Here is a 13,784-nt window from a genome sequence, read left to right as displayed (position 1 = left end):
ATCTAGTTTACACAACTTTAACGCGATTTTACAAATTAATACAGTCATTTCGATTCCTCAGAAGAATATAAATCACCATTAAACCAAAAACAAAGCCATACCTCCCAAACAACCACAAACACCATCATTTTATTCCTTGAAAGCCCATTTTTCCATCTGATGTCTCACATTTACCACAAACACATAAATCAACCATATGTCGATAGAGCCCCGATTGCAACCTCAAGGATCCAGACAGGAAATTCTAGCACAAAAAAATAACTTCCTTGTACCCCAATAAAACTAAAAAGAACCAGAGTATAGGTGGTATACCTTCCTACATATGGAGGTTCCATATGCATTTGATAGAACCAAAGAAAAGGAAGCAATAAATTGGCTAATGTAAGGAACAAACTGCAAACCGAGTAACCTAGACTTCCATTTTTCCAGCAATCCGACAACATTATTTTAGGAATTTCTTCCTTCAATTTCCTCATGAACTGACTGCTGCATCGAATGCATGTGTTTATGGTGTAGCTCCCAAAATATCTATTCGTTTGGGTGGTAATAGGTGGCTTACATTTCCTAGGCTTTAGGGATTTTCTTAGACAATTCCATTAACTAGACGAGTATACGAGTTCGAGACGGACACATTCGTTGGAAATTCACACCAAGCAATGGTTTTGTGGAAGATGCAAGTATCATTCCCATTTAGCTTTTGTTGGTTTCTATGTTTGTTTTAGAAGGCTGATGAAAAACTGAGTTTTACAGATGACGGTCTGATTTTGAACGGTTTTTACATTGCACGAATTCTTTCTCATTCGAATCAAATCTAGTGCTGGTTTGAATTACTTGACATACATAGATTCGATTCACATAAAAAAGCTAAATGGAATCGGCATCAAACAAACTCAAATTAGAGACAGAATGTAAACTGTTGATGTCCAAGTGCAACGATATATCCAACACAGATTTAATCTCAATTAGGTTTTACTCACTAAGCTGCCAGGAGATGAAGGTGAAAACAAATCAAGAGTAACCATAAACTAATATAAAGGGTGATTTTTTAAAAGCTGTAGGCTGAACACAATTTTTCGGTAAAAAAGTGGATCTTCGGCCAACTTTAAAAGTTGCAGTAGGCCATCACACCTAAGGCCTTCTGCAAAATTTTCCACGTTGTTGAGTAACAGAGGCCCAATTGCTGCGAACGGTGGCAACATTGCCTTGACGCCTTGAAGTGTTAGGTTTCACACGGCCACCACAGTGAAACCCCTGGTTTTACGACGAATGCCGGCAAGTGCACGCAGCGAAACAACAGGCATACAAAACGGCGCTGCACAAAAGGACTAGTGCTGCTCGCGAGCTCCTACGAGCAGAAGAGGAGAGAGGTACACCGGCTTCTTAGATGGAAAAAAAGATCGATCGCACGATCGAGGACGTAGAGGAATGTCACAACAGGAATAAGGTTCGTAAATTTAACACAAGGTAAATAAAACTTCCCAAGGGTTCCAGCCACGAACCGAAGCCTCTAAAGGCGATCAGGGGAACATCGTAGTAGAACCGCAGGCGATGTTGAGAATATGGAAAGACCACTTCTCGAAATTATATAAAGGCGTTGTTGAACCGCATTCTTTAAGGGAGATAGAACCACTTAACCTCGGCGACGCAGATCAACAATTCCGCCTACCCGACCTTGACGTAGTGAAGATAGCTATATCTAAACTTAAGTCAAACAAAGCTGCTGGAGCTGACGGCATCGCTGCCGAACTATTCAAAGCAGCAGGTGATGACTTGGTAGGGAGCATGCACCAACTCATCTGCAAAATATGGTCGGAAGAAAGTATGCCCGATAAGTGGAATCTCAGCATAGTATGCCCGATACATAAGAAAGAAGACCCTCTTAACTGCGCCAACCTTATCAGTGTGGCTTCAAACCAGGAAAGTCTACTATCGACCAAATATTCACACTACGGCAGATCTTGGAAAAACCCAGGAGCTTCAAATCGATACCCATCATCTCTTTATCGATTTTAAGGCCGCGTGTGACAGCATCTATAGGGAAGAGCTCTACCGAGCAATGTCTAGTTTTGGCATCTCTGTCAAACTTATCCGTTTGTGCAGAATGACGATGGAGAATGCACGCTGCTCTATCAAGTTCGGAAAAGATCTGACCCATGAATTTGATGTCAAAAAAGGTTTTAGACAAGGCGATGTCATGTGACTTCTTCAACATCGTTGGAAGATCAAAGCGAGATGTCAGTGGAGCGTTTTTGAGCATTGCGAGGGAAGCGAAGAAGATGGGTTTAGTGGTCAATGAGGAGAAGACCAAGTATATGTTGTCATCAAAAAAGGTCACTGAACGACGACGTCTTATACAAAACGTCACCATGATCAGCTATAACTTTGAGATAGTTAAGGACTTTGTCTAACAAGGCACCTCTATTAACATAGACAACGACAAAAGAAGAATAACTCTTGCAATTCGCTGCTTCTTTGGACTTGGAAGGCAATCGAGTAGTAAAGTCCTCTCTTGAGCATCTTAAATCACCATCTATAAGACACTCATCATCCCGGTTCTCATTTATGGCGCTGAGGCCTGGACCATGTCAAAGAAAGATGAGAGCGTCTTAGGATGCTTCGAGAGAAAAATTCTTCGGGTGATTTTTGGTCCCGTACGCATAGATTGAGAATGGAGTAGAAGATATAACGATGACGGCGAATGGACATCAACGCTCCAGCCCGGAAGGTCTTCGAATCCAATCGATAGGGACGGCGGCGCGGCGCGGCGCAGTAGATTAAGACCGCGACTCAGGTAGCGCACCCAGGTGGGAGAGGACCTCAACCAACTTGGCGACAGCTAGCTAAGGACCGAGCTGGCTAGAGACGCATGGTGGTTGAAGCCCACGTCCGCCCCGAACTGTAGCGCCACCTTAAGTAAGTAAGTATGTAATGTAAATTTTGTGCGAAATTTAGTCACCATAGCCGCTTGGATTAAAGTGACCATCAAATGTAGTACCCGTGGCATGATGGTTAGTGCGTTGGACTGTCAGTCGTTCTTTGACTTTCAAAGAGAAAACAAGTTATAAGTGGATAGTAGATAATTTTTAATTAATTAAAAGTGCATTTGTAAGGTTTTCTATTTAACAAGGCAGTAATCCACAATTTAAAATAACTAATCGGTAGCCTAGTGGAGCTGGCGTCCGAAGATAGCTCCAAGGGTCGTGGGTTCGATTCCCAGGCGGAGTTGACAAGAAATATTGTCGCTTTTTTTCATAATAGAGAAATAGTCGATTTTATTAACTGGGAAGAAAGGAAAATGGAAAAGGGGAAGAAAGCAGGGGTATCGAAAGATACCTCTGCCAATTCATCAGGTGATGCCAATGTGGTGCCATCAGCGGTACACAAATTCACCGCAACATCATCAGGCCATCAGTCTGATAGTCAATTTACAACAACAAATGTTAAGAGGAAGCTCAAGCCTAACCTTGTGGAAAGGAACAATGCTGCTAAGCGCGGAGCGATGCGACAAGGCGTGCAGCAAAAAAAACAACAAGAGGTGACGTCACAAAGCGAGTCGTCAGACGGTGACATCGACTACGTCTCCGAAGGTGGAGAGGGGCACTATAGGTCACCTAAAAATAAAAATAAAAATAGGTTCTCAAGCCTAGCGCCGCCAGAGCAGCCTAAAGAAAGGGAGATGGAGGTGACTGAAGCCCCCAACGACAACGAAGCCGATGAAGCGGAGCTGGCACAAGTGCTGCAGGCAAAAAAGCAGCAAATAGATGCCTATGAGGACCAGCTAAAAAAACTGAAGGAAGAGATGGAGCCCCTTCTCAGTGCACTGAAAGCCAAAATCGAAGCGCGCCGACAAAAAGAGGCAGCTGAGAAGGAGGAAAAAGCAACACAACGGCTGCAACAACAACAACAGCAGCAACAGGCGAAACAAAAAAAGCCAGAAACAAAGCAACAAAAACAACAACCACAGCAGCAACAACAAAAGCCCGCTACCAAAATCACTGGGGCGGAGCAAAAAATGAAGGCTTTACCAGCAGGGACAGGCCCAATGCCTGAGGGCCCATCCACCTCGAGTAAGGCCAAGCAGCAGCAACAACAAGAGCTACAAGCAAGGCAGCAGCAGCAGCAGAAACAGCAACAGAAGCAGCAGCAACAGCAGCAGCAACACCAGAAACAACCACAGGCTGGAAAAGAAAAAATACCACCTATTAGGACCCATAAGGTTGACATACAGGACATTAAACAGGTATGTAAGTCGGCCACTAAGGGCAAATTTTTAATTAAAATTCTTAACGAAAAAGAAAAGAATTATTCGGTCCAGTGCTTCTCACTGGCCGAATACAAGCTAGTGAAAGAATTGTTAAAAGAGGCCACAGCTGAGTTCTTCAGTTACACGCCAAAATGTGAAAAGTTTAAGACCGTCCTTCTCAAGGGCATAAGTTCCTGCACGGAACCGGAGGAGCTCTTAGCTGAGCTCCGCCAAAAAGCCAGTGACGATCTCGATTTTATCGGGGTCAAACCTTTCACTACGGTGAAGTCAAGACGAGGGGGTTATAGGCTGCCAATGGTCCTGGTAACATTATCGCCCCAAAGCAGTTTTAATAGTGTCGAGAGAATCACATCTCTCGACAATCAAGCTGTACGCTGGGAGACATTAAAAAGGCACGACGACATTCTACAATGTACGAAGTGCCAGAGGTTTGGCCATGCCAATGCCAACTGCAATATGCAGTTGCGTTGTGTGAGGTGCGGAGAAACCCACAAAGAAGGAGAATGTAAGCTGGGGAATGAGCGGGTTGAGGATTTGACCCTGCTCAAGTGTGTCCTTTGTGGAAACCAAGGGCACCCGGCTAACTATAGGGGTTGCCCTAAGGTCCAACAAATGAAACAGAAACAGGCCAGCCAAAAAGCCGAAAAAAGTCGAACAGTTAGTCGACAGGCTCCAACACAAAAATTCGTAGATCCCAAATTTTCCTACGCCCAAATGGTGTCAGGAAATGGGAACACGAGACAGACTCCACCAACGGTTGCCCCAAAGGCCCCTGTGCCTAAGGCACCAGAGGTGCAGCCTGACATTGTAGCCTTGTTGTTGAGCATTCAAGGTCAACTAACAGGACTGCAAAGTCAGATAAAGGAGCAAGGCAAAAGGGTAGATCATCTCTACTCTTTGTTGCCTGGCCTGGCGCAATTTAGATCATAATGGGCGCGCTGCCGGAGACGCGCCTTAAAGTCCTAGCTGTGAATGTAAATTCACTGATTAGGATTGAACGAAGAGCCAATATGTTCCAATTGTTGACAGACTACAGTCCCGATGTGTTTATGGCTAGCGAAACTAAGCTAAACCACAAACACAAATTGACTCATAAAAATTACAATATCGTAAGAAGAGACCGGCCCGACTCCACTCAAGGGGGCGGTGTCGCTCTTTTTATACGAAAAGGCATTAATTATAAAGTCATATACAACAATGAATTGCGAAAGCTCAAGACGCTAGAAGTTTGCGTTGTATGCATCTCTCTCACTCAAGGGAAGCGGATGTATATGATTGCGGCTTATGCGGCTGGAGCTCCGCAGGTTACTTACTTTGCTTCAGAGCTCGAGATTCTTTTTAGGGAACTGAAACTGAGCTTGGAAGAAAACTATTTCATCTTGGCCGGTGATTTGAACGCAAAACATGAAGATTGGGGAAATCAACATAGAAATCCCAGAGGTAATCATCTTTTTAATTTGATGAATCTTTACAGCGTTGAATAATGGCGTCGACCTGCTGGCTACCGAAAAGCCATCGTATCCAAGAAGCGGCTCCTTTCTGGATCTTTTGCTGTACGACACTAGACTGACAGTAACAGACAAAGTGGGTAATCACCCTCGAAACTGCTTACAGACAGTCGAGTACGACAGTGATCACTGCGTAATGCAGATTCCGAACGAACGCGTGGAGTTGGAGGAATACGTTGCAACGCACTCTTACAATTACAGTAAGATGCGTTGGCCTCGTTTCACCAACGCCTTAGCGAGAGAACTTCGTTCGAGTGACATAGCCCCACCAAACAACAGAAACCTGACAAATACATAAATTGACCAACATTTACAACAGATGGACGAAACAATAAAACGAACGATGGAACGGACAATCCCAAAGTACAGAGAACGGGACCAAATGGACGCTTACAGAAACGCGACAATCGACGCACTGCGAAAGCACAAGAGTGGCTTACTGACAAGACTCAAAAACTTGTACAGACGACTTACAGACCCACACGACTTGGAGGTTAGGACACTGAAGTCGTCAATAAAAAATGTCAATCTGTTGATTAAGGAGAACTACAGGCTATCAATTAACAAGTACTGGGACCGCAAGATCCGGTCAGTTAATTCGAGCGACCCTAGTATGTTCCCTAAAATCAACAAGATATTCAGAAAAAAGAACGACAATGACCTTCCGAGTCTGAAACTCCAAAGAACCGAAGAAAACAGAGACGTACTCATGACAGCGCAAATAGATCCAGAAGAAGCCATCTTTGACGATGACTTTTATATAATTGAAGATCCGAAGGAAAAAGTGGAGGCGGTGGGAGCTGCTTTCCAGCAAGTGTACAAGGTGAATGTTAGCATTCGCCCCAACCACGACCTGGAAAACAGAGCCCTACTTAATCACTTTTACCTTCGAAATGATATGACACAATGGCGATCTGAGAACCGCGGTTTCATGCGGTTCAATGACGATTCCTTGGCAAATGCCATAATCGCCGAGCAAACGGAACCAATTCCCTTGTTAGTGACGAAGGTTGAGCTTCAGCTCATCTTCAATTCAATAAAAAACAAAAAGTCAGCAGGTGTCGATGGTATATCCAACGTTGTACTAAGACATTTACCGATGAAAGCAATTGACATATACACCACTCTCTTCAATAATGCACTGAATAATGCATATTATCCAGCGCATTGGAAGACCGCTGTGGTTCATCCTCTCCCGAAAAAGGGAAAGGACAACTCCAACCCGTCAAATCTTCGGTCGATAAGTCTTCTTCCGAGCATCAGCAAAGTTTTCGAAAAGATCATTAATAGGGCTCTGACTAAGTGGGCTGCGGACAACAAAATAATTCCGGATAAACAGTTCGGGTTCAAGGCGGGTCATGACACAATTCATGCTGCGTCTAAACTCGTTTCTGATATCCAATGGAATAAATCAAAACAACAATGCACAGGTGCTGTTCTGGTTGATTTGGAAAAGGCCTTTGACACCGTATGGTTAGAGGGTCTTTACCTAAAACTGAGCAGGCTTGGCATAAGCAAGCCATTGTTGTATATACTTTATGATATGCTTAACGGTAGAAAGTTTGTTGTCAAAAGTGGCAATGTAACTTCTACCACAACATTCTCAATTAAAAATGGTCTTCAACAGGGAGCGGTGAATTCGCCGATTCTCTTCAGCATTTACACCAGCGATCTGATAGGTAGTCTTACAAAGGCAATTGCGTACGCCGACGATCTAATTGCGTACAGAACGGCCCGAAAGGTTGAGGTTATTAGAATTCTCTTGCAGCGTGATTTCGACAAGATTCAGCGATATTGCGACGACTGGAAACTGAAAATAAATGTCCAGAAGTCGGAGACAATTCTGTTCCGGACTCCGTTGGCTGGGGCCACGAGGGATACGTGCAAGAATTGGCGCAAGATGGTCATCGTTGATCTTCATGGGCAACCATTAGCGAGCAAAAGTGTAGTGAAGTACCTCGGTATCTGGTTAGATCAGTATTTATATTTCGACAGACATATAAATGCTGCTCTGAACAGGGCCAGAGGAGCCTTTGCTCTGACGAAACGGCTGTTTTTTAGCAGTCGGCTTGACCCCAGAGTGAAGGTAATTTGCTACATGGCCCTCATACGGCCAATGATCGTTTATGGTTGTCCTGTGTGGTTCAACGTTGCCCCTTCCCAGATGGAGAAGTTTCGGGTGTTCGAGCGGCAGTGTTTACGACGCTGTACCGGCTTATATCGAACAGCCGAGTCTTCTTATGTGCATTACTATTCCAACGAGGTCCTATACATCGGGGCTCGAATCAACAGAATTGACAATTTCGTGATAAAACTCGTTCGAGGTCACATTGCAAGAGCTATGTCTTCGACCAACAATTTAATTTTCGGGGCGTTCTATCCGAACGACGAGTATTTTGAAAGTGCACGCTTGAGCGGGTTCATTCCACCAGAGGCATTCCTCTTTTTAGACAAATGCGGTCTGATACAGGATAGATTGGCAGTTCCGTTAATCTACCACGTCAGACGAAGAACCGTGGATAGGCGACTCCTGTACAATCGGGACGTCATGGCACAAGGCGGAGCAGAGCTCCTTCGGTTCAGTAGGGCTGTGTCCGAACGGGACCGAACTGATAGGGTGAAGCAGGAGAACCAGTTTTGGTGGCTTCAATCGGCACTTGATAGTGGGTAGTCGGGATGGGGTTTTAAGCCTTGGCCGGCTTACATACTTGTTTAATAGTATTAGGGTTTAGTTTTAAGTAGAATAGGCATGGTGGCACGAAAAGAAATAAAAAAAAAAATACAAAAAATACAAAAAAAAAAAAAAATTAAAAAAAAGAACATTAAAAAAAAAAAAAAAACATGGATTAAAAAAAAAATAAAAATAATAAAAAAATAGACAACAAAATATGAAAAACAAAAATGTTAGATAGTTAGATTTGCTGCTGTGGTTGTTCTAGTTTAAAGTAGTTTATAGGTAGAATAGTAGTTTAAGTTAGTTTTTAAGTTTTATTTAAGGACATTATTTTAAGTAGTTTGTAAGTAAAAATAAATAAAAAAAGGTTATTGATATTAGTTTTTTCAAAATTTTCTAATAAAAACAAAACAAATAAAATTTAAATTGAAGTAAAATAGATCTTAAGGCCGAAAGGCATTAGTCATTAGTGTTATAGTTTAGCTTAGAGTGTCCGTATGGGACCATTAAGTTAGTTGTAAGTTATGGATAATTAGGCTAGTTTTATGAATTTTTGTCTAGCTTTAAGATAGGTTTAAGATGGAATAAATAAAAATGAATTTAAAAAAAAAAAAAAAAAAAAGTGCGTTGGACTGTCATGCCATAGGTCTAGGGTTCAATCCCTGCCTGTGCCACCGTAATTTTAAAAAAAAAATATATTTTCGCGGGTACTGCCTCTTGCGAGGAATTGACAAATCCTTCAAGAGTAATTCTTGTCATGGAAAAAAGCTTTCTCAAATTAGCAGTTCGGATTCGGCTTAAAATTTTAGGTCCCTTCCATTCCTGACAACAGTACTCGCACACAGGAATGGTTGAGAGTTGTAAGTCACTAGGCCCTAATTCCCAAACGGACTGTTGCGCCACCCAATTTATTTATTTATAGTCCGTTTTTTTTTCATAAAAAAATAAAATCAAAAAAAAATAGTACGCAAATTTTGGTAAACATTGAAGTTTCTTTCTTGATATCTCTCAAATTAATTTCATTCATCCAATTTGTAAAAATTTAAGAAATGCTTCTTAAATTGGTAAAAATTTGTTTTCGACTTAAAATCTATTTAACAAAACTAGATTTTTAAACTAATTTTTTTTTTTATATGAAAAATATTGTTGGTAATTTTAAAATGTTTAAGAATAATTCAACTGACAACATTTTTAACAAACCACGAAAACCTATCTTAAGCAAAAGAAATCGACAGACGCGATGGGAAGTCATGAGTGGGGTTCGCATACCAGCCCCTTTTTTTCATTATGCCAAAGCAGCAACCTAGGTTAACATTTTGGTGTGAATTGTGGAGTGTTTATGACTTTTCTTAGATGACGAGGAACAACATTTCGGTCAACGATGGGCGTTACAGATTCATGTTAACCGAAGTTGATGACGTGGATTAGGATAACCTTGGGATCATGTACCGGGTTGCCAAAAAGTGTTATCAACCGTCTTGGCAATGTCAAATGGAACGATATTATAGTAACAATCAAGAAATGATTTAAGTACTGAAGGTAATAGTTAAGCTGCAACCCGAAACCATGAACAAGGTCTTGGAAAAATGTATTATAAGAAAACTTGATTCTAGGAAAAACCTTTTGGACAACCATTAATTATATGCTATTTACTCCAACCCTATCATAAATGACATACTATACTGATCTTATATTCCAACGTATATCCTTAAACGTTCATCAGATTCATCACCATTTCTTGTGCATGTGTTATTAACTATTTGCTGTAGGACTTTAATTTGAAAAGAATTGGTGAATTTTTAAACCTAAAACTACTTGAATGGCACTTTTGGTTGGTTTTCAACCTAACCTGCAACAACAAAAAGAACAAGCTGTCTGTTGCAATTAATGCCATCACTTTATTTTATATTCATGGCATAAAAGCATGTTTGCTTATATGGCCAAAACCCAAACCAACCCTAATCTAATCTATTCCTTTCTATTATTTATAAACTATCCATGAGAATTTGATTATCGGGCAAATCCATCTTCGTCGACTTTATATAAACAGAACATACATAAATATGTAAGTAGGTTATAGGTATCTAGTCTTTATTCCGAAAAGGTCTCCCTTTAGTAATTATCCAAACATTCGAAACTGTTTCAAATCTTGTCTTATGCGATAGACCGAACACCAAACTACTTACACACTCTTCCTTATAGTCTCTTTGGTTAATTGAAAAGTGCAGTCACAAAAGAATTTAAATAATCGAAACACTTGTCTAAGCATCCTTTATGTTTGGAGTCTGCGCAGATATTAGTCATTGCCACATATGAACCAGGGATACCCATTGAGATTTAAAGGAATAGAGGTTAATTTCTCCAGATCTTAGTATGTTACACCTAAAAAGTCGGAACACATTACCCATTCCTGGCAAATATTTATTCAAACAAATATTGTGGCCATTAACATTTAAAGTGAAGGCCTTTTGAGCTTAATCATAAGTCCCCATTTAAAGCCAAAGACAAAAAACAAGAAAGTTCTGCTAAATAACGAGTCTCTGTCCGTACTGAAGACTGCGACAGAAATGGGCCTCGAGGCTATGATGATTTCAATAATCATTAAGGCCCGAGTGTTACGGGTTTTCATTGGGCTACTTTAATAGAGCATAATCAGTTGATGGTAAAAAATGGAGACACAAGAGCCATAACGACAATTAATGAACGATGTTATTGTCACCAATCTTTTTGATAACTCTTCTCTGAACAATTTCAAAAAGACTTACGTTACTGGAGATATGATAGGGATTGTCGAACAGCATGCCCCGGGACCCTTACTTACTTTCTTAAGGTGCCGCTACAGTCTTGTGTGAACTAGGGCCACCCAACAAACTTCTCCATCTATTTCGGTCCCTAGCTAGATGTCTCCAGTTTCGCATTCCAAGTTGGGTGGGGTCACCTTTCACTTGTGCGCGCCACTTGATCTTTCTCTACTGCGCTGTCCTGTGGGTGTGGATTTGAAAACTTTCCGGAACATTGGTTTAGTCGTTGGATTTTTACCCTTCTGGCTAAGTCTGCGTCGTTGTGCAGCCCGTACAGCTCGTCGTTCCATCTTCTCCTCCACTCCCCTTCTATGCATACGGGACCGTAGATCACACGAAGAACTTTTCTCTCGAAGCGGCCCAAGGTGCTTTCATCCGCTTTTGTCATAGTCCATGCTTCTGCACCGTATAGCAGGACGGTGATGATCAGGGTCTTATATAGCGACACTTTGGTCTTTCGAAAGATGGCTTTGCTACTCAATTACTTTCTTAGCCCAAAGAAACAGCGGTTATCAAGAGTTATTCTGCGTTTGATCTCAGCGCTGGTGTTGTTTTCTGCGTTTACAGCGGAGCCTAGGTAGACGAAATCCTGAACTACCTCAAAGTTACGTCTGTCGATGGTGAAATTTTGACCAAGACGTTGGTGGTAAAGGTCCTTTCTTGACGACAGCATGTACTTTATTTTGCCCTCATTAACCGATAAACCCATTTTTGCCGTCTCTGCCTCAATACTCACAAAAGCCCCATTGACATCACGCTAAGTTCTTCCGATTATGTCAATGTCATCAGCATATGCTAGTAATTGGACAGACTTTTGAAAGATAGTGCCTCTAGTGTTGACGTGTGAGTTCTGCAATGTTTTTTCAAGTACGAAGTTAAAAAAATCCCATGACAGCGCATCACCTGGTCTAAAACCTTTTTTGACATCGAAAGGTTCTGTTAAGTTGTTTTCAACCTTTATGGAGCAGCGTGAATTCTCCATGGTCATCCTGCACAAACGGACGAGTTTGGCAGGGATGCCAAAACTAGACATGGCTCTATACAGCTCGTTCCTGTATATGCTGTCATATGCGGACTTGAAATCGATGAAAAGATGGTGGGTTTCGATTTGGTGTTCTTATGTTTTTCCAGGATCTGCCGTAATGTGAATATTTGATCAACTGTATACTTCCTTGGTCCTAAACCATAAGGATAAGGACCTATCAGGTTGTTGATGATGGGCTTTAGTCGTTCACATATTACGGCAGAGAAGATTTTATAGGCGATGTTAAGTAGACTGATTCCTCTATAGTTGGTGCAGTTTAGAGGGTCTCCTTTTTTCAGGATCGGGCAAACAATACTGAGGTTCCATTCATCGGGCATGTTTTCTTCCGACCATATCTTACAGATAAGATGGTGCATGCTCCTAACCAACTTATCTCCAGCTGCTTTAAAGAGCTCGGCATTCAAGCCATCTGCTCCAGCGGCTTTATTAGACTTCAACTTAGATATGGCAATCTTTCCTTCGTCTAAGTCGGGAGGACGGGATTGTTGGCTTTCGTCGTCTATATCGAATGGGTCATCCTGCCTGACAGCGGGATTCAGTTCTTCGTCGCCGTTAGGCAGTCTGCAGAAGTGGTCCTTCCATATCCTCAGCATTGACTGCGGTTCCACTATGATGTTTCCACTTTCGTCTTTGCAGCCTTCGGTTCTAGGTTTATGTACCTGTGAATTTCGTTTCACCTGTTCATAAAACTTTCGAACCTCATTCCTGCTTTTATACCTCTCAACATCTTCAACCGCACGCTTTTCATGCCCTCTCGTTTTCCTTCCCTTCTGAGAAGTCGGCGTTCCTCTCGCCTCTTCTGCTCATAGAGCTCATGAGTAGCTCTCGTCCTTTAATGCAGCGCCACTTTGCGTGCCTGTTGTTTGGCTGCATTTTTCTGCCGACATTCCTCATCCAACCAGGGGTTCCTTGTTGGTGGCTGTTTGAAACCCAGCACATCAGAAGCGGCTTCTCTGATTGCATCTTGGCAATGTTGCCACTGGTTTTCGATACATTGTGTTGGCGGCGGAGAACTTCGAAAGAGGTTACTTGTAACTCGGTCGGAAAAGGATTTGGCGATCTCTGCCCACTTGTCTTTATTTTATGGACTTAAAACCATTAAAAAAAACAGAAATTTTAAATCGTGATGCTCTTTCGAGCTGGAAATCAAACCAACAATAACTTTTTTATTCATATTCATATTCATATTCATATTCATATTCATATTCATATTCATATTCATATTCATATTCATATTCATATTCATATTCATATTCATATTCATATTCATATTCATATTCATATTCATATTCATATTCATATTCATATTCATATTCATATTCATATTCATATTCATATTCATATTCATATTCATATTCATATTCATATTCATATTCATATTCATATTCATATTCATATTCATATTCATATTCATATTCATATTCATATTCATATTCATATTCATATTCATATTCATATTCATATTCATATTCATATTCATATTCATATTCAT

General features: G+C 41.3%; 1 protein-coding gene across 1 annotated transcript in view; it reads left to right on the top strand.

The window, feature by feature from the left end:
- Window positions 1–3,295: 3,295 nt before the first annotated feature.
- LOC129945121 (putative uncharacterized protein DDB_G0274435) overlaps window positions 3,296–13,784 on the top strand; it is a 49,594-nt gene continuing 39,105 nt past the window's right edge. The window contains exons 1-2 of the mRNA XM_056054781.1: window positions 3,296–3,877; window positions 3,965–4,128. Of these exons, the coding sequence (XP_055910756.1) occupies window positions 3,296–3,877; window positions 3,965–4,128 (746 nt within the window). The remainder of the gene's footprint in view (window positions 3,878–3,964; window positions 4,129–13,784) is intronic.

The sequence above is a fragment of the Eupeodes corollae genome, chromosome 2 (genome assembly GCF_945859685.1).
Source record: "Eupeodes corollae chromosome 2, idEupCoro1.1, whole genome shotgun sequence".
In the NCBI taxonomy this organism is placed as follows: domain Eukaryota; kingdom Metazoa; phylum Arthropoda; class Insecta; order Diptera; family Syrphidae; genus Eupeodes; species Eupeodes corollae.
Note: the sequence above shows the minus strand (reverse complement) of the source record. Positions and strands in the feature narration are given on the sequence as shown.